The sequence below is a fragment of the Phaseolus vulgaris genome, chromosome 3 (genome assembly GCF_051622355.1).
Source record: "Phaseolus vulgaris cultivar YP4 chromosome 3, ASM5162235v1, whole genome shotgun sequence".
Taxonomy (NCBI): Eukaryota; Viridiplantae; Streptophyta; class Magnoliopsida; order Fabales; family Fabaceae; genus Phaseolus; species Phaseolus vulgaris.
The window spans coordinates 49,875,210-49,897,369 of record NC_143500.1 but is presented as its reverse complement, the minus strand read 5'-3'; the positions used below and the strand labels follow the sequence as shown (position 1 = coordinate 49,897,369).

General features: G+C 30.5%; 2 protein-coding genes and 1 long non-coding RNA gene across 9 annotated transcripts; 2 read left to right on the top strand and 1 right to left on the bottom strand.

Moving 5' to 3' along the window:
• Positions 1–191: 191 nt before the first annotated feature.
• Positions 192–3,458, top strand: LOC150028900 (uncharacterized). Of its 4 annotated transcripts, none has more exons than XR_016519264.1 (3): positions 192–330; positions 2,220–2,277; positions 2,748–3,328. It is a non-coding gene; the product is annotated as an uncharacterized LOC150028900 (long non-coding RNA). The 4 variants fall into 4 exon arrangements; XR_016519263.1 differs by lacking the exon at positions 192–330 and adding an exon at positions 1,738–2,071 and having other exon boundaries at positions 2,748–3,458; XR_016519265.1 differs by lacking the exon at positions 192–330 and adding an exon at positions 1,934–2,071 and having other exon boundaries at positions 2,735–2,873.
• A 2,386-nt stretch (positions 3,459–5,844) lies between these two features.
• SNRK2.3 (sucrose nonfermenting 1(SNF1)-related protein kinase 2.3) lies at positions 5,845–11,167 on the bottom strand. Of its 3 annotated transcripts, none has more exons than XR_016519261.1 (9): positions 10,558–11,161; positions 10,108–10,182; positions 9,685–9,786; positions 9,530–9,583; positions 9,295–9,387; positions 8,605–8,697; positions 7,109–7,206; positions 6,930–7,028; positions 5,845–6,518 (listed from the first exon to the last, which is right to left on the bottom strand). XR_016519261.1 is itself a non-coding variant. In XM_068609380.2 (9 exons), exons 1-9 carry the CDS (start codon positions 10,732–10,734, stop codon positions 6,234–6,236), a joined length of 1,083 nt encoding a protein of 360 aa, XP_068465481.1. In that variant the 5' UTR covers positions 10,735–11,167; the 3' UTR covers positions 5,845–6,233. The 3 variants fall into 3 exon arrangements, 2 of the variants coding, with proteins under 2 accessions (XP_068465481.1, XP_068465483.1); XM_068609380.2 differs by having other exon boundaries at positions 7,109–7,213; positions 10,558–11,167; XM_068609382.2 differs by having other exon boundaries at positions 7,109–7,213; positions 10,791–11,155.
• A 7,006-nt stretch (positions 11,168–18,173) lies between these two features.
• Positions 18,174–20,950, top strand: LOC137808325 (myb family transcription factor EFM). Of its 2 annotated transcripts, none has more exons than XM_068609379.2 (5): positions 18,174–18,830; positions 18,954–19,141; positions 19,391–19,751; positions 19,969–20,045; positions 20,427–20,950. In XM_068609379.2, the coding sequence occupies exons 1-5, from the start codon at positions 18,629–18,631 to the stop codon at positions 20,682–20,684; spliced, it is 1,086 nt and encodes a 361-aa protein (XP_068465480.1). In that variant the 5' UTR covers positions 18,174–18,628; the 3' UTR covers positions 20,685–20,950. The 2 variants fall into 2 exon arrangements, 1 of the variants encoding a protein (XP_068465480.1); XR_016519260.1 differs by having other exon boundaries at positions 18,353–18,830; positions 19,391–19,869.
• Positions 20,951–22,160: the final 1,210 nt, after the last annotated feature.

Genomic DNA, 22,160 nt, shown 5'->3' with positions numbered 1-22,160 from the left:
TCATGATAACTGATCACTTCACACATACTTTGTCTTTGGTGGTGCAATGAAACTATTGAGTGTGTGATGCAACAATGTCAGAACTTAAATGATGTTATCCATGTAGCAGTCAGAACTGGAAGCAACGTTCCAAGAAGTCTTGATACGAACATTTATCCCTCATCCTAAATCTTACAACCAAAGACGACAATCTAAAGTATCAAGTGTTTGGAGTGCCAATAGCTTCCAATATGGAATTCGTAAGCTATCACTATCATTGAAGGATAAGTTCACGAGTCTCTTAAAGAAGATAAAAAGAGCCAATATTTGATGAAGAAGAGCTTGTGTATGGTAAGAGTTCACCTCTTGTTGATATTATTGAATCATCGGTGTGGAGATCAGTTGAAACCTATACATATCACCAACAAAAGAAAAAAAACTCAGATAAGCTATGGATGATACAATGTCCATAATAATCGCTGAAAATAATTGATTGACGGTAACTTTCTAATACTTTGAATTTGAATACACTTCATTCCAAACTAAAATTTTAACAATAGTTAAAAAATTAATAATGATTTTTAGACCATCATTACTATATGTTATCACATATAGAACATAATTTATGATCTTTAATATAATAACCTAAACAAGTTTTTCCATGCACCAGAAAAGTCATTGATACTATAAAATAAAAGTATATGTATTTAAAAAAATTCATTGAAAATTCATCAAACACACCTCATTTCACTTATTCCACCAAAACCTCAAACTTGTAATCAACAAATCTAAGAAGAGGAAGATGAAACGCACTGGAAGAGAGAAAAACAAAATGACACGAGAAAAACGAAATAATACAAGAATAATAAGTGTAAAAACAAAACATACAAAAATGATAACAACATGAACAAAAAAATATAAAAATAAAGTATAAGAAGAAAAAGTTTAAAAGTAACTGAATACAAATAATCGTCATTTTAAGTGCATACACCAATAACTATTTATAAAATCATTGTTACTTAGTAATTTAAAAAAAAATAGTAACTATGATAAAAATAGTTATATTAATTTTAGAATTATTATCACACTCTTTTGCTAAAAAAATTATTAAATAAAAATTAATTATTTTTTATCTCCAAAATTAAGTTTTATTTAATAATTTTTTTTAGTGTTTTAACAATTATCTCCCAATAAATATTGTTGAAAGACTGTAAATCTAAAAAAAATCCTTATTTCTATAAAGTCTGAATAACTTCTTCCAACACTTTTCGTAGTGGGTTTACTTGTTTAGTTTACTATTTTCTTTTAAAAGTTATTTTGAAAAAGAAAATCATTTTATTATAAAAGAAAAAATTCATGCGTTTGTTTCAACATTTTAAATTACACAAAATGAAAAATCTAAAATTTGATTCTAGTAAGAGAAAAAACATCTTCTCATAAAAATCGGGTGTTTTTTCAATGTAATTTTATGATATAAACAAATATAAATTGACTTATATTTTTTTTATAAAATATCTCTAACAAACAATTACTAAATAAGTAGAGAGAAACAAGTTGGATCTTTCATGTTGACCACTCATGAAATGATTGATACATTGAACTGTAGCATTAAAACTGGTCCATGTGCATCACTTCTGCACGTCCACCCCACAGCAGAAAAGAAAAACAAAAAAAAACAAAACATCCGAAGTATTTAATGTTGTAGTTACTGTAGAAGGATGGTATGCATCAGGTGCCACATCTGGGAAAAGCAACCTTGAAGTCATCGAAATTTTATAGTCTGACATCTGGAATTTAAATTTCTCAACAAGGGCATCAGATCCAAAACCTGCATCTTCATCGCTTTGAAACAGAAAGGGCACTCCAGATCCACGTGCAGAGAGAAGCTCTTGTTGGGAAATTTGAATTTCGAATGTCAGATTATAAAACATTGGTGATTTCAATATGTGAGTTACACAAATCCAAGTTATGCTCCTCAAATTTTTTTGCTGATTGTGGCGTAAGTATAACAATCGTTGTCCTTGAGATTCTTTGCTTGCAAGCACTGGAATGCAGTGGACCATCGCTAGCCCTTATGGAAAGTAATAGAAGAGTATAGTTCTTTCATAGCTATCACTAGCTTGTTGCATTATTAGTATTCAATACTTATCATAAATCGGAAGAATATTGTGTATGTTTTCTGTATAATCTCTATCCACATCGATGAGTGTTACATGTATTTCTTCTTACTTTTCTTACAGGAAAATCAGTCTGTTGTGCTGCTGAATTTGGCAAAAGATTGGGAGAAGTAAGCACAAGGTTAATCTCTTTTTGATTCTTGTTTAGTTACAAATTTGTGTCATGAAGGAGTTTTTCATGCTATATTTCCTGAAAGTGGAATACTCCTTCTAGTCATGTTTTTGTACTCTCCCTAATCATACTCATGTCAGATACCATTCCTATTCAAATACTTCTAAATACATGTGCAAAATGTATCTTATGTTTTCTATTTAACCATTTTAAGATACTTTTGAGATACTTCCAGTAAAAGATCTGAAAAGTATCCAATTATTTTTCATTTTTTATGTTTTTAAGAATATGACTTCATACTTTGAAATAGTATCCAAAAAGTTTGTTCTTAGAGCTTCATGAAGAGTCATATTCACCTTCTTTACATGCTTCTTTATTTATTCTTTCAAGAGAATAAAAATGGATGAATAAATATTAAATATTTTATATTGCATTCCAGCATTGAAAAGATTAATGTTTTGTTTAGTATGAAAATGTAGGAAAAAGAAGCTAACCGAGTCTTCAAAACAAAGAGGCTCCATGCGGCATGAAGCTTCAAATCCTTCAACATTAAATCGAGAAGTCACCAAAATGCCTCGATGAGGGATTCTGAGTTAGGCCAAACATGACCAACATCATGGGACTTTTCATAATCTCCTCCGACGAAATTTTCAAGTGTGGAATGACAAACCTGTAGTGTTGAAGAAACAGCGACTGCACAATTGTCTTCAAACTAGAAGTTTTGGACACAGTGAGAAACAAGATATTTTCCCCAAATTTACCTGGTACGAACAAAAACATAAGATATCATGCGTAATCATCAAATATTTACGCTCACAAAAGTAAACTATATAAATAGGAAAAAGGAATAATAACTGTGTTGATATATAAAAGTGGAAAGATTCATATTTATTACCTGTAACATGTTCATCCAAACATACGAAAATATAGGAGTGTAAAAAATTATCCGATAATTAAGTAAATACTTTGTATATAAGTGTATAATGTATTGATAGAAGCGTTTTGTATATAAGACTTATGTATAATGTTTAGTAGAAGGTTATCTCATCGTATTTGACGCATATCTTTAATATAATGTATTAGCTTATTTATTTCATAGTTTCCAAAATTATAGGAATCTTATTTGGATTTATAGGACCCTATTTTATTTATAAGGGTGTTACCCAATTTATAAAGATGTTATTCAGATTTGTAAAATGTTACCATATTTTTCATATATCCTTTATTCAATATTTAATGTAACCGTGACACAATAGGCTTGAAATGTCTCTGATACCATATTACGGAATGGACTTTAAGTCTAACTCAACCCCATAAAACCGGCTCATGAGGTGAGGTTTGCACCCACTTATATACAATGAGATGTCCTTATCTCTAGTCGATGTGGGATCTCCAACAGTCATGTTATCAAATAATAATAAAAATAACAAAGAAATGCATGCATACTACTCTAATCGATTTATTTCCCATTGTAAAAAAAAAAACTATTAGAAACTAACATAAAGAAGCAAAGTGATAAGAAAAAAAAGAGTAATGACTTCTCCACGTGATAAAATACAAAATAAAACACGACTAAATGTCATTACTTGAAAGTGTAAACTATCTTTTGAATCGATCTTAAAAACATTAAAATTAAAAATTAGTATTTCAAAATAAAATATGTCTTTTATGTTAATATTTTATAATGCTAATTAACGGAGTTTGTTTACAAATATGACATGTTAATTAACATAATTTATTTATAACTATGACATGTTAAGTGACAAGTCATCTCTTATGTTAAAGTGATAGTTGATGTGTTACTTGATGTGTTAAATCAGTATATTAATTGATTCTGTTATAATATGAAAGACAAATGTTATTTTGTGATACTAATTTTTAATTTCAACAACATGAAAGGTTTCAAGATGAAGAAAAAAAGTAAAAATATAAGAAAGAAAGAAGATTAATAAAAAATATTAAAAATGAGACGAAATAGACTTCTTGAGTGTATATATATTTCTGTTTTTTACCTATCTATTAAAGTTAAAATTAAAAATTAGTTCTTCAAAATAATATTTGTTTTTGAAGTTGGTTTTTGTGACATAGTCTGATAACATAGAACATTAAGTAACACATTAATTTTACTTTAACATTACAGGTGACACTGACTATGTGTAACTTAACATGTAATATCGGTAAACTAATTTATTAATTAAAATACTTATAAAAAATTAAGATAAAAAATAAGTCATACCTTAGATGCTAATTTTTAATTTGAACCTTTTAAATAATTAATTAAAAGACAGTGTAAACTTTTAAATACTCAATATCTAACCTAAAAATAATAACAGGTATTATTATGGTTCATAATAATCTTATGCAAACATGAAAAATGCCAAACAATTACAATATAATTTTATATTCCAGTTTGGTTGGATTCCTATACACCAACACTAAATAAAACTAAACAGTTTGATTTAACAAAAAGTAATCTAATCAAGTCCAATAAAATGTTTTGCTTCAACTTTTTATCTATTTTTATTTTTTATTCTGTTGAATTTGAACACTCCCAACGTTCAATAAAAGAACATCAAATCACATGAAGAAACAATATGCAAACAGAATAAAACTGCCTTTTTATTAATTTATTCAGCAAATTATGCCACAACTTTATTTATCTCAAATAAAAAATATTCATCATCCTAGTCAACACAATAAAATATTCATTGTCACTACTTCTAACTTATTTTTAATCACCATAATATTATAATTGTTACCACAATATCATTTATTACAAGTATATTATTATTATTATTATTATTATTATTATCATTACTACTATTAATAACCCCATCATTATTATCATGATTAATATTGTCATTTTAATACTATTATTATTATAATAATTATTTAATTATCTTCTTCAAATTATTAATAAAAATATGTTAAAATAAATAGCATTCAAAAAACTTGCATTATGTTTTGCGTTCTCTTATTTTATTATCCACAAACAATACATATGATAAAAAATTATCTTTTACACGCATTTATCTACAGATTTTCATTAAATTAAATAATTCAACGAGTTATTCTAATCCAATTAAAATAATTTGGGTTACATTTTTTTCACTAAATCGAACTTAACGAAATTCAATTACTTCCAATTTGAATAAAGGTCTTTGCATACTGAACTAAAACCAACTCAATCTAACCCAATATGATCAAAATTAAACAACAACAATAATAATAATAATATAATTTATTTAATATATTTCCTTATTTTTCTTAAAATATTAAATTATTCAACTCTTTCAAATACTAAATATAGTAGTCTATCTTTCAAAAAAGTTACTACACCTCTACATTTAGTTTGGAAGATGTTTCTTCCAACACCGACTACTTACATCACCTCCATTTGTTATAAAATATATTCTACAAAACCTTTTTTTATATTTCAGAATACATTTTGAAAAACTTGTTCCAAAATAAATGGAATTGGGTGCAGAAATAAAAACACTCCATTTATCAAGGCACCTTTTAATCCACCACAAAAGTAACTATTTTTTTTACGAGTATTTAATTGTAGAGTAGTGATGAAGTACAGAAACTAGTAAACTACTGAAAAAAGAACTGTTTACATGGAATGGTGTGTGTATATAAAGCAAGGGCATGAAACATGATTCACCCATTAGCCAATTTAACTAGCTGGGAAACAACGAAAAGGCTAATATGTAAATAATATGTATATAAAGCAAGCATTTCCCTGGAAGTGGGGAAAGGGTAACAATCATTTCTTCCCCAGCGACCGACACTGAATACATAAATATTAACATGATGGAGTTTGTATTGTCCAGGCTAATCTACAGAAAATGCGGGCACCACATACTTCTTTTCTTGATGCTGAAAATGCCAAGCACAATATTCAGATGCCCTCCATTTAATATGCTGTCTTTCAAGCCAAGTCAAGCCAAACCAAGATCAAACTATATGGCATACACTATCTCCCCACTGCTATCTATATCAAGCTCAGATTCAGCATCAGATTCAGATTCTAAGTCATAAATTTGCTCCGCCATTAATTGGTCAAAAGTATAGGTCCCAGCTGCTGGTACGGTAGCTTCTGAAATTATCTGCATGATCGTATCAACGCTCTGCATGGGCTGGTCTGGCTCTTCAAATTGATTACTCATTATCTTCTCATCCATCAGGTCCGCAGGGAGATTCTTTAGAAACCATTCATGGTTCCAGATTTCAGACATGGTGATTCTCTGTCACGTAAATATTCAAAGACATGAGATTCAAACAAATGATTTAGATTGAAGATAAATTCCTATATTTTACAGTCAGCAGACCCAACTAAATCAAAACACATTCAACATTTTGCCTGTATGATCACATTTAATGCTTGATAGGTTGCAGTATATTCCTATATTATGATAGATATACAATCACGTCAGGACCTATACAAAATGAAAAAAAAAGTAATACATTGGAATAAATTGAATAAAACATCATAGGAGAAGGAAAATGCCCGACAATTACGTCAAAAACATTCAAATGCTAAAAATCCCTTTAAAGTGACACAAGTGAAATTGTTTGAGCTCACACATAATAGTGTGACAATTAATCTAAAGAACAAAATTATCTACGATAGGTCAGTTGTTGGAGATAGAAATTACCTCGGCTGGGTCAAAAACAAAAATCCTTGAGATAAGGTGGCGACACTCTTGAGATATTTGAACACAGTCAGGAATGGCATATTGGACACTAAGAATTCTCTGCAAAGAAGCAGGCAGCAATCACAGGTTGCACTCAAGCAATCAGAAAATGAGCACATATCTAAAGATCTGATATATACCTGAATTGTCTTCCGGAAGTCCTTTGGTTCATTAGGGTCTTCAAAAGGATATGCTCCCACTAGCATCACGTATAGGGTCACTCCACACGACCAGACATCTGCAAGCTAATTATAAATGCAAGAGAACATAACAGAAGCAACCCATTAAGATACTATTCCAAATGCAAACTAGTTAAGTTTAAAACAAAATCTTTGATGTTTAAACCAACTTCATACTTGCACTAGTCTAATGATATTGAAAGTGCGTGAAAGGATTAAGACAAAACATGTCCTGAAGGAGGGTACTTCTCTGGTACAATGTTGAAGAGGAAGAAACCGAGAAGGAATATAATAAATTTTGTATTTTGTATGCACATTGAGTATTCTTGTTTAATGAAGGAGATAGAATAATAAGGAAATAAATCGATATTTAATGATGGAAAATATTTGGTAAGATGTTCCTGTCAAATCACATCTCTAACACAATCAAATCATATCTCTAACAGTTCACTCATTAGTAGATGGTGAGTTAGTACAATTGTTAAGATGTGGATATTGCAGACAAAAACACATCAAACCAAACTTGAAAGTGAAGCTACATTTGTGTAAGTTTGAACTCAATGTTAATTAAAAAAAAATGATTGACTACAAATGAAATAAGGGTGAAGTTATGTGGTAATGATCTCAACTAGATTTATGATTTAATTGCATACAGAACTTTATATTTCTTATTGCCGTACTGAAAAAATAGAAAATAGAATCCTTTTACACAATGAGGGGGCAAAATCCACTCCCTCCATTTTGTGCCTTAGAAATAAACAGTTCCTTGAGTACTTAGCACAAAAAGACGTCAATGAAAATCACATCCTATTCTCTTAATAATAGTAGACATGCAGGGCAATACTGTGAACTGTAAATTGTCACTGAGAAAATCGAAAGTACAGATTCGACAAGGGATGCAAGGATACAACAAATTTAACATTAATAGGAAATAATCCAACTATTACACGACATATAAAATTAGCATACAACACAAATCTTAAATTGAGAGTAAACCGATATATTCAAAAATCAGCGTGAGTCATTGTAGAGAAAAAAAAATATATAATTTATCTAACTATTGTGATATATAAATATTTTAAAAGTGGCAATTTGCAAAATGCGAGATGATAAAGGTACTTTAAGTATCTGAGACATGTTCGACATTTAACTGACTATAATTTTGAAGTGTCTGCACATTTCCTTGCCAAGTTAAGATTTTCAGGTAGTGCCACAGAGTCCCAAATTAGGTGAGAAACAGCAACCAAAAAAACTATAGTGGCCTTTATTTTTGCAGTGCAGACCAAAATGACCTTTGGTTTGGGTGAAAAAACTAGACAATAGCATTGCTTTAGTCAAGAATTACCCAGCTCATAAAAGATGACAAGTTAACAACAAAATGTTCATTTGATTGTGACAGTAATGGATCTACTATGCAAAAAGAAAAATACCACGAAATAAAACAGTAAATTCTCTACCTTGCCATCATACTCTTGTTTCAGCAATACTTCTGGAGCAATATATGCAGGAGTCCCCACAGTTGACTTCGGTTGTGAATGAAGCACTGAAGACTGCAAATCGCACCATCGATCAGATTTATGAGATATGACAGTCATGATGTTCAGGCACTTACAAGTCAGAAGGAAATTGAAACAATGAAATAAAAGAATAACAGCAAAATTTCAAGGAACTCAGCATGAATTTTAATTCCAATGCACTCTAGAACACAAGACATGGATACTAGTTAACAAGAAACTATACCAAAAACCTGCAATGGTTTCTAAAGAACCCCAGGAAACACTCTAGTGTTGTGACAAGCTTACGGGCTTATAATTTTAACAATCCAAACTCTAGCTCATGGGAATCCAGAATGGCCAACAAGCTAAACTAAGGAATTTAGGTTATTAAAACTCACCATCAGCAGTCATGTAGAAATGTATCTTTTCCAATATTCCAGATTACTGAAATAATCTTTAAGTAACTTAAGAAGTAACTCAATTTCATCATCATAGTCTAAATGTGAAGAACAACAGTGACTGAAGAAAAATGGAACACGCACACGCAGAAAGTAATTGAAGTTAAATACTATTCAACCTAACAACTCCCAGTAAAATATGAAAAGGGATGGAACTCACACCTGAAAAGCTAGTGAGAAAAGAAAACCTTACCTTGGAGTACCCAAAATCACATATCTTCAAACGAGGTGCCGGGCTTCCATCCAGCAAAGTGTTTTCCAGCTTTAAGTCCCGATGACAGACTTGCTTTATGAACAGACATATTACAAAGAATACTGATATATCAGACACAATATTCGGAAGATCGATACATTACCTATACTACATTTCAGTCAAGTGTAAACACAATTTAGATTGGACAGAGCAGAAGGGGCAAATGCTCACTTACCATAGCATGGCAATAACTAACCCCAGATATGAGTTGTTGAAAGAAGAATCGAGCCTGAATCATAACAAAGGGTTAGAAACTTACATAAGCAACGTATTTGAAGTACAAATTGATAATGATCAAGTGAAGAATAAGTAAACAAAATAAAAAAGAACCTCATCCTCAGTAAAACGCCCGGCATTGCAGATTCTCTCAAAGAGCTCGCCTCCAGATGCATATTCCATTACAATCGCCAGATGAGTAGGTGTTAAAATAACCTGTGTGAAATTTTATAAAACGTTACAATAAATGATTGCTCCTCCAATGAACAATAATAACGGACAGAGTAAAAATACATAAATATCAAGGTTTCAGAAGACAATCGCAGTTTTATCATATTGTGGGAAATTGTGGATAAATGTGACCACCATAGCAGTTCCTACAACTCCAAAAACCATAACAGTGTAGCCAACAACACGGTCAAAGAAAATTGTGGCCGATTTGGCTACAACTGCAATTGTGAACAGTCAAAAACCCTAAACGTTGCGGCAAAACCACAGTCGCAGACGGTTATTTAAAAGCTCGAAAAATATACTTACCTCTTTAAACCTAACAATATTGGGATGTCTCAAAGACCTGTGGTTAATAATTTCCCTCTTCACATTTTCATCAATCTGTGAGGCACAATAACACCATAAAGAAACAATGAGTCCAGTACTTCACAAGTAAGAAACAGGTACTTGCTAAGTGCTAAGCAATGGCGTAAAGAATTTATTAAAAGAAAGAAAAACAGCAACAAGTAGTACCGAAACAAAAATGGAACACGGAACATAACAAAAATAGCATCACACGTCAGCAACAACCGAAGAAACAATTAAAGCAAGTCGATCATGTGGACAATTAGTTTTTTCCTTCTCTCCCTTAGCCAAAAGCGTGAAAACAAAAAATTTACCAAAACAAGGGGCAACAAAGGGAACACCACCAAGAAAACACACAAAAAAAAAGATCAGAAAAACGCTTTTGCTCATTCATTCGTTCGTTCAGACAACCTTATCGCCCCTCTCGATGTACTTGACGGCAACGAGTTCCTTTGTCTGTTTATCCTGCATCAGCCTGGCCACGCCGAAATTTCCGGCCCCGATGTCACGGACCAGATCGTAACGGTCACTGTCGTGCATGATCGGCATGTCCATGCCCGGTCCGACCGTCAACGCCGCCCGATCCATCTATAAACGAACCGGAAGGAGAAAAAAATATAAAAAAGCAACGGCAATAACGGAACCTTTTTTGTTCGCTGTGGAACCGCGCTTACATCAGAGAACTTAATACAGCTCGGTTTGCAGTAGGATGCAGAACGACAACCACGATTCGCCGAGGATTTTAGTTGAGTGAGAGAAAGGAAAAGAGAAGAGAAGACTTTGTGAGCGATGGACGGTTTGTTGGTGAGGGAAAGAGAAGTGAAGGTAATAGAATAGATAAAAAAAAATATTAGTGGATTGGGTTGGAATGGAAGCAAGCAACTGCAAATTGGTGGAACCAACCACACAGAAAACGGTGCCGTTTCTCCCTCTGTCCGAGATGACGCACCTTGCGCTCCATGCCGCGTAAGCAATGTTGTCGTCTTCTCCTTTTTCTTCTTTCTCACTCTCTCTCACCTTCCTCTTCCTTATTATTATTATTATTATTATTATTATTATTATTATTATTATTATTATTATTATTATTATTATTAGTATTATTATTATTATTATTATAATAACTATTATTTTCTTTCGTAGATATTTTTTAACACGCAAATATCTTACACCACAATTTCAGTGTCTGAGTTTTTAATAGTACCTGTTTTTTTTTTGTGAATAAAAAATGCTTATCAGAACATACTAGAACCTGCTGACACTGGATTCCAACGTAACTAATACTTGTCTTTGTTATCAAAGACTCCAAAAATATACATTTGAATATGAAACTGAATAAGCAAATAGATTAAGACAACATGTATGATGTATGAATAGTAGCTGCAAATTTTTTAATAGTTATGTTTTCTTTATCCGAAATAAAAAGCACATTATGAGAACTTATTGCCTGCTAAGCAAGATTTAATAGCAGCATTGAACAAAGATTTTAATAATGTCAACAAATTATGAAATAAAAGAAAGTTAATTCCAAACTCTTCTGAGTTGCGCCAACCCAATTGGGAGTAATTATTTGCAGTTAATTTGATTTGGTTTTTAAAAAAGGAATTGTTCTTGAATATATTTAACAGAATTAGTATATATAAAAGTATTGATTAAACTAAAAATAAGGTGGCATGAATTGATGAAGAAAAAGAGAATAGTTTGTGTTGTGTTGTGTTGTGTTGATGAGATAGGGTGGGTGGGTGTTACTGTCATGGTACAGTAGAAGCAAGGCACTTGAATTGAGGTGTTTGGGTAAGAGGATGGTCCCCCACTTGAAATAGAGAACAGGGATTGGATTGAAAATGGAATTGGTGAACGTAGAAGAACTGGTGTGGAAGAAAGATGATGATGATGAGAAAGTGATTTTGTTGGGTGCAGTAGCAGTAAAGGCTTGAAATGCAAAGCAAGAAAAAGTTGAAGGAGTAATAATAATTATAATGCTAATTCATTCCACCCTAAAAAGGAAATATGGAAGAAAGGGACAAAAGTTCTTTGATGGGTAACCAGAGACAGTTTTGTTGTTGCACAATTTCATACCTTAGTTAGGTGAAGATATCATCAATATTCAACTCATGGAGGAACATACTCAGTGCCACTTATTTCACTACTATCAATTAACTATTGTTCTTGATATTATAATTGAATTAAATATATTTTAAGTTCTTTCAACATTTAACTAAAATTATAGTTATGCTTCCTTAACATTTTTTTGTTGATGTGGTTCATGCTTGTTATGTAACTTTCACATGTCACTAGCATATGACGAGGATGATTTCCTTCTATTACATGACAACTAAAATCATTACTTTCTAAATTAATTGTAGGAAATTTTGGAGTACCAAAACCACTACTTTAAAAATTATAACGACTGTATTAGTCATAGCCAAATATTCAGGAAAGAAAGTATACAGGTATATGTGGGTCCTGCCTGTCCCTGAATTTTTGTTATCATTTATAGATTAATTGAATTATAATTTTTGAAATCTTTTTTATGGTATTATTATTAAAATTATATATTTTTTTTTGTAATTGAAAGATTTTATTTTACTTTTTCATATCGAATTGGGGAATAATAATAATTTATTACCTCCCTATCAATTTTTTTATTTTTCTTGTATAGTCTTTTGTTTTTAGAGTTGGAATCTTTGCCAAAATATAATATCTGTCTTATTTTATTTCCTAACTTTTTTAAAAAATTATTTTAATGGTTTTTGGTTACTATTGTCTTCAAAATAATTTTATAACTAGTATAATTTATTATAATTTACTTTACTTTTACAGTATAATTAATAAGAAAATTTGAAAACAAAATGGTTAAATATACTATTTTCATGATAAATTAATAAAAAACATGCAAAATTGATGATTTTTATACGTAATTTTGGATATTTTAAAAATTAATATCATTTATAAAAAATACATCTTTCTTATATTATACTTTTAAAATATATAATATTTTAATAATATTTATCTTATTTTTTAATTTAAAATTCTAATTTATGTTATTAGATTATTAAAGTGGTTTGTCAAGTGTATGTTATTTTTTTTTAAAGAATGTCAACAAAAAAATTTCCTTGTAATTTTTTATCAAATTTTAAGAAAAAAAAAACACATATTACTTAAATAGTATGTATATATACCTTTATAAAAATTAGATTATATGATGGTCTTAACGTATTCTAATATTTTAGAGTTTGTTTAAGTAGTAAAACTCATCCAAATTACGCTCAAGTGATATATAGTGATTATAACAATCGTCAATGTCATTAAATCCTTATTTTAGTACTAATAAAAGTATCAATGCATTTTATATCGTCATCTTATAAGCGTTATTAGTGATACAAAGGTTAGATAATGATGCTTTCATTTATTTGTTATATGCATTACATGTAAGCTATATATAGAAATTTGAAACTTTGATGACAATTCATGTACCTAAGATTATTTTGAAACATTGACATATAGAAATTATAAGATTAAAAATTTGGAAATTAACAATAAAAAAATTAATTAAAAAAGATTGTTTTGTAAAAATTTAATCAATACATTAATATAACTCACAGAACAATGAAAAAGAACTTAATACAATAAAATGGTTAAATTGTGTTATATGAAAAAATTAAAAAATATTAGACTGTCATTTGTTTTTCATTTGTATGAAAAAAGACAAAACAAATTGAAGAGATATTTAACACAACATTAATGAATATCGTCAAATTTGGTACTCTGATAAGATAAAGTATTTCACTTGTTTTCTATTTTTACAGTTAATTGCTTACATAAAAAAGATACGACAAGAAAGAAACACTTTCATTTTAATATTTAGCAATATGCAATATGTAGTATTTTAACTCCACTTTACTGTAAACATTGATCATATAAAAACTTCAAACTTATATAAGGAAACATCATATAATAGAAGGAGTATGCATATTGTTATACATTAAATGCACTTACTCCTTTCTGCAACTTTATATTAGTATCATATGATGATTTATTCTATTCAAACAAAGATTTGTCTATCCTTATGAAAAATACAAACTTAGTTCGTATCATGCAAAATGTTTAACGGGTCATTTGTCCTTTAACCTAACAAGAAGTTAACACAATTTGAGAAACTAACCTAATGAGTGCATAAATAAAAAAACAACAAATGAGAAGAATATGCATCAATATTTATTTATTTTCTATTTCTTATGCTCATAATTTGCACGATTTAATTTCTTTACAATTTTGGGTTTTAATTGTATTGATAGAAGATATAAATTGGGCTCCAATTAAAGACTTATTCAAGCCCAATTGCAATGTCAAACTTTCAGCCAAAAAAAAGAAGAGAGGAGGAAGCATGGAATGTGTGACACAAGCATGAAAAATATGGGATAAATCTTGGCTATTGATCTATATCTAAGATTTTTAATTTCAATTTTTAAATTTCAATTTTCCTTTCATTTGATCATTACATTTGAAGGTACATTTGGTTTTAGAAGTGGGTGAACGGATTGAATGAAGCTTGAACTCAAATTATGAATTAAAAGACAATACAAAACAACGTCTAACAAGCAAAGAGAATAGAGAAGTAAATATATGTTTATACTAGTTCTCCTTACCATCATAAGCAAATCACTCAAGTTCAAGAGCATTCACTAACCAAAAACATTTTGGCTACAACGAGTTTCGTCACCTCTTCAGAACAAGTATTATAACCTCTCTAGGTACATCAAGTACTTTAACCTCTCCAGGTACACCGAGTTTCAACATCTCTATAGGAACAAGTATTCTAGACTCTACATGTACACAAAGTATTCCAAATCTTAGAAATTCAAAACACAATAAAATTCATCCAAAAATATAAAAAACATCTAATTAAATGATTTTTCAATTTATGTGTATAAAATAAAAATAAAATCATAATGTATGATTAAAAACAATAAAACAGAAATAAACCATCATTTTAAAACCAATAATAAAAAGTTAAGTTTTTTTAGCTTGAGTGAAAATAATTTCGCTTGAACAAAAATGGGTTTCGCTTGAGCCAAAAAAAACTTGAGAGCACCCCAAAATTCACCCCATTTTCATTTCAGTGATATCACCTCTCGCTTGGGTGAAAATGGGTCTCGCTTAAGTGGAAATGGACCCGAAAATATCCTATTTTTTCATCATATTCTTGTTTGAGCTAGAATTTTCTCGCCTGAGCGAGATATGTAATGAAAGGTTTCTTAAAACTGATATTATTAATGTTTTTCACCAAAATTTTACATTTAACTTGCATTCTTGTTTGAGCGAGATATGCAGAGAAATGTTTCTTTAAACTGATATTATTAATATTTTTTCACCAAAATTTTACATTTAACTTGCATTTTCATAAATCCACAACATTAAAATTGACATTTCTTTACTCATAATGGTAAATGTACTCTCAATGAGCTATTCTATCAAGATATATATTTCTTATTTCTAAACTAAACTCAATCATCCAAATTTAGAAAACAACTATATATAACTCTTATACTTTAATTTAGTCATAAATGCAATTTGAATCACTTTATGTGACATTCAACGCTTTCAATCTTCAAACAAAACATATTCAATAATGCATTCGCATCGCAATGAACATAAAATAAAAAAATTTACACTCCAGTGTCAATCAACATACAAATTTTATCAAATCAAACAATCATGCAAAACAATTTGAGACTGGTGACTACGTCACCCCCACATCCAGATCTTTTAACTTAGGATTTTATTTGAAAATAAAATTAGTTTCACTTACTTGAGTTTGAGCAGGTGCCCACTAAGAGTTTCAATCCTACAAAAAGCTCAAGGGTAACATGCACTGCTGAGTCCCAAATAACAATCCAAACATAACACTAGAACTTTGAACTAACAGAAATTAATCCTGAAACTCTAAATGTCACATGCAAAGCCTATACCAAAGATAATCTAACAAGTTCAAAATTGACTCAAAAGAAGAAGGAACACAGATGAACTTACTCTATTTAAAACTTTGATTGGGTAGTTTTGTAGTATTCATGGTCAGAAATTCAATGGTAAACTTCGATCGTCATGATCATAGATAGATTCAGAAAGTTAGAAAGAAAACAAATGAAAGAAAAAAAAGAAAATTTAGATAAATGATATTTTTTTTGAAATAAAATTTGGATGAATTTTCTATTTAAATACTCTTTATTTTAATAATAAAATATTTAAATATTATTTATAATATATCTACTCTAAAATTATTTTCTAACTTTTCATATAATTTAATTTGAGATAACTTCAAAAGAACAAGATATATAGTTAGCATCGTATTTATGTATTTGTATGCATTCCCTTCTTACCATGTTAGATGGAGGAAGGAATGTTCCAGTTTCTTCCCAATCTATCATTAAAGAAAATCTTGTAAGCATTACATAATAGGATAAAATATTGTTCAGTTTTATTACTTATGTCCTAGTCTATAAATGTATAAAAGATAAAGAAAATGGTAAAAAAATAAAATAAATATATGATTTAGTGATAATAATAATAATAATAAATAAGGAACGAAATATATCCTGTTGTATGTAGAAGGAAAAGTAAAGATAGAAACAAAGCAACGGCAGATAATAGTTGTCCTTTTGAAATGAATGTATTAAAAGAGTAGGCATCTTCATATATATAATATATATTCATACTATTTGTGATTGTACAAAAATAAACAAAACCTGACAAAAGTCTTATCCCTAAGGAATCCTTATCTCTACCTCCAAACACACCATGGAATACAGTACAAGGCCCCACCTTATATCACATCCCATGTTACCATATCATCGGATACTTCTCTCTTAACTTCCTTATTCTTACAAATATTCATCATTCTTTAATTTATAAATAATTATACTACAATATTACACAAGTATCCTTCATTATAAATATATTTTTAAAGCGTTAAGTAACAACACAAGTTCCACAATTTTATGACCCAAAATATGTTTATACTTGTGCAACCTGCAATTGAGAGTGTAGAAGTTGTTTTGATAATAAATTATTAAGAAGACTCTCACCATTATGTGCAATCTTTCTCGATAAACACTCATGCAACCACTAGTTGTGGTGTTTAACTGTTGGGTATGAAGGAATCTGATGGTTTTGTTTATTTTTTGCTTTAATCAACCCAACTTTTAATTCAGTAAACTTTATGGAAAGGCAAAGAACATAAAAGAACAAGAGGCGAGAATAGAATCCAACAAGTGAGTGTCTGTGTGAAGTGTTTGGTTTCGAACAGAGAAAGGAATTCTTGAAGGCACGATTCTGTGGGTAGCAGAGAAGGGGACCCCGAAGCATATAGAAGAATCTCACCGTTGGTCAATACAAGATCTCACTAGCCATAGACACGTGTTGTTATGGCGATTCAAGTGACAGGGTTTTTCATGGAGTTGCAGGAATCTTATTTTATTTCAAAACCAAAGATACACTCTCTGCGTTCAAGAAGGAGACCAGCAGAATGAATGGGTTATGGGCTGGGAAGATAACAAAATGAATAACGTCAAAAGATACTATTCTTAATTGTAGATAGAGCAATGATAGCTTCATGATTCTCTATTTTGGTTTATGTTATTTGAGTAATCCTACTTATATTCTAAGGTGCTACTCAAAAAAATAAAAATCTGAATTGTAGAAAACCTTTTGAAATTGTCTTTATTTCAATGTGGATTTAATAGAAATTCTATAAATAACATGCCAATGACGAGAGAGTAATTCATCAATTGGTTTTGGTTGAGGTTGCGTATTGCGTTTTTCAAACACTTTCTCACAAAATTCAACTTAAACACTGTGATAGTATAAAGTGTTGTAATAAGAACAGGTAAAAAAACGTGAGACAAAAAAAATATTATGATAAACATAAATTATAAAAGGTGATAAAAATATTAAAAAACTTGGCTGAATTATTACATGTGTGGGTCAAACGTTTGCTGAACTTATACATAGGTGACCAAGCAGAAGCCTATAGTAAGCAAAGAATCTCCCAAAAACCACACCTATCCAAAACTATTTAAATTTCATCCAACTAATTAACGTAACGCAACCATATTTTATAACCCGTGATGTTACAGAATCAAAAGATTCTCGTCTCAACCACAAACCATTTCTTTTTATTCTTTGCGGAAAGAAAAACAAAATTGTTCGCAAATTATTAACAACCGTTGAGCTTTGTTTTGAGTCACATTACACATTTACACTAATGGGGTTACGCGACGACACGAATGCGAGGACTGAATCTTTCTGTCCCGAATCACAGTTTTCATGATATTAATAAATGAATATCTATCCCCTTCTCCCTCTCTCTTTGTAATGAAACAATAATAACAATGGTTTGGCACCTGAAAACACGACGCTGAAACTCTGAGATTGGTTAACCTTTTTTCTTTATTTTTGTTCCTACTTGTGAGTCTGTTACCCGAAGATGGAACTGAGCTTGGATTTGAGCTTGGCCTTTGTCCCCGGAAGAACCGTTTGTCAGATTCTTGGCGAGGTTGCTCAGAGCGAAGATGGGTCTCAGAGAACACCCACGCTTGAGGATTTTCTCCAAAAGTTAGAAGATGAGAAGAGGAAGATCGACTCCTTCAAACGTGAACTTCCTCTCTGCATGCTCCTTGTGAACGATGGTGGGTGAAGTACTTGTCCTTTTTTATAGAATTTTCAAAGTGAACATTTTTTATGTGATTACTCCGCATGTTTTGGTCTGTTGGTGATTAATATATTCCTTGGGGTCTGCAATCTGAATGAAGCTATTACTAAATTGAAAGAGGAGATAAATGGAGGAGTGAGAATGCACGAAGAACCCGTTGTTGAAGAATACATTCCACTTATGAAAACCAATTCTGAAGGAAGTGAGACTTTAAGCATGGATACAGAACGCAGTAACATGAAGAATTGGATCAACTCTGTTCGGCTATGGAACGTTGAATCCAAACCGGTAAATTTTTATTTCAGAAATGATTATATAGTTCACACATGTTCATGGTCACAATCAATTGTCACATGACTAGTTGAAGATTGATATAACTGTGTTAACCTATAATATGATGGCTTTTAGACCATACTTATCCTATACTATGAGGGATTTTAGACCATGTAATAACTTTCAGGGAAAAGGATTGTGTTTTGTAGCGGTTTCTGCAGAATTAAGAACAAAAGTTTAATTATTTTATCTGGTAACGTACAGAGGAATGAAGAGGACGGTCGATGTGTCCCCAACAATCCAAATCAAGCACAGAATGAGACCAACAAGAGTAGAGGAGCACCACTAGCATTAAATGGAAACAATCGTGTGTCAAAGACAGTGATGAGTGAAGACAAGGGGGTGTCACAGATTCCTAGCCTTGGTTTGATGAGACCAGTGTTTGAATTGAATAATAGAAAAACAGAAAGTGGTAATGAACATGGGTCGTCCTTGATTACAAGCTCATCAGAGATAAAGTGTGAAGCACCACCTCAGCAGAATCCGAGGAAACAAAGGCGATGCTGGTCACCAGAGCTTCATAGGCGATTTGTTGATGCCCTTCAACAATTAGGGGGACCACAAGGTAGATTAAAGTTAGCATTTAAACATAATTAAGAGGGAGAAGGTTTATAAGTGCGAATGATTACTTTTGCAAATTAGGGTGGGCTCACAAATTCTTCACCTTATCTGCATAATCAATGGTGGATGATTTTTTCTCTTTTATTTTTCTTTTGAATTCAGAATCTTCCATCTGGAATTGAAAAAGTTAGTCTTATCTCTAATTGGTTTGTTTACCGCAGTGGCCACTCCAAAGCAGATTAGAGAACTGATGCAGGTGGTAGGCCTGACAAATGATGAAGTGAAAAGCCATTTGCAGGTGAATGTTTGTTTAGATTATGTTTGGATAAACTTTAGTATAAACAAAGAAAATAAGTAAGTCAAATAAATTTAACTTTTTATAGTTTAAACTCAACTTCATGAATTTTATACAAATTCCTGAATCGAATTTCTGATAGAGTGTCTTAATCAGCAGCCTTTTTACTTTTAGAATTGTAGTATGGAGTGTGAGTTTCTGTTCATTCTGTTCATCAATCAGGCATTATTGTTGGTTATTACTTTTAGTATGGTTATGTGTAAAAGTTAACATATTTTGTGATTGGAAAACATAACAGAACTTGTTTTCTCAAATTTTGAACATTTTTTTGTTCATCCTAAATTAATTTTCTGAATGACTGATGCAAATTTGTGGTTGAATCAGAAGTACAGACTTCATTTTAGAAGACCTCAAGTTTCTTCATTTGGGCATGCTAATAGTGAATTATGCCTGATGGTACAAGATAAAGGTGGAGATAATAATAAATCAAGAGGGAACTTATCACAATCTGGCTCTCCACAAGGTCCTCTGTTCTTAGGAGGGTCTGGACGAAACAGCATGGACACAGAAGAAGATGAACACTCAGATTGCCACAATTGGAAAGGTGGCCTTCACCACCAACCAGAAGCTGAACTTCTATGAGCTTCTAAAATTTTCAGACACACAAGAGTAAAGCATATAGTTATAAATGAATAATCAAAATTTGACAGCATGAAAATAAAAGATCTAACACATACAAGGATCCAATCCAATCGATGTTAGAATTATGAGACTTGTAGAGTGAGAGGTTGAGATTTTAGACTGTTTCGGAGTTCTCTATCCTCTGCTTTATTAAGTTTTTGTTATGAGAAGTATAAATTGTTATTAGGAGTAATTTTATTGAATAAATTTCCTGAGCTTACTACCTCCATGGATTTATAATCGGATTTACATAATGTGGTGTGTTGTGAACCCATTGATGTATAACTAGTAGTTTCCTGAGCAACGTGAAAAATCATTAGGTATAAAATACAAAAACGCATACACACTACTAAGATTTATCTGTAATGGATTTGTTCTTTGTATTGAATCATGTGATATTTTACTTCATCCCGTGTGAGGAATTTTAATTATGAAAAGATGAATAAATAAAATTGATTCTAATACTCACCGTGTAAGAAAGGAATAACAACAAAACAAATAATAGATGGAATTCAAATTCTAATTTAAAAATAGTAATGAATAAAAGAATTTACCTGAATTTCAAGATATTTTATTACGATCATCAAACAAAGAATTCATTCCATTTCCATCAATATCATGCAATAACTACACAAATGTCCTAATCTGGCAGTTGGGTGGTTCAGACTTTTTTGTCTGTGCCTTCAGTCGTAGGGTTTTCATTATTGATTTTTACATAAATGTAATAAAATAATGTTATTTTTATTTTATATTTTCACTGTATTTTTTATTATAACATCTATTTCTCTTCTGATTATAACAAAAAAACTAAAAAAAGTGAAGTTACAAATATAATTGAATCCCATATGAAATATTCATTTTGATTATTATTATTATTTTCCATAGAGTCTCTATTCGTGATGGTATGATAATAAAAAAATCATTGTTTATCATAAACACGTGGTAAAAGATCTTAAAATAGAAAAATCTCACGAGAAAAAAAAGTTATATTAAAAGTATAAATAATTGAATATACAAAATTTTAAGAAATATATGTAATTCTTGTATGATATATAAGAAGCCATGACAAAAGTTTTTGTTCCGTTTAATTTGTTGATGACATTGGAGGACAAGATTTTGTGTGTTTGACTCATCATAAAGATTTCACAGTCTACTTCTGTCTGTCAAGAACGCGTCTCACACAAACCTCAAAATCATATGTAGACAATGGCTTAAACTGAATTCTCAATATTAATATATATATATTCTCGTATTATGTAGATTATTCACTCTTAAAAACTTTATATATTTTCAAAGTGTATAGTAAAAATAAGTAGGTCTTAGATACATAATAAGTTTTTTTAGACTACAAAATCATTTGTTATGTAAAGTATTAAATTTTTGTATACATGATCTTTTTCTTTTTTTCAAGATTTATTAAATTAACCAAATTTTTAA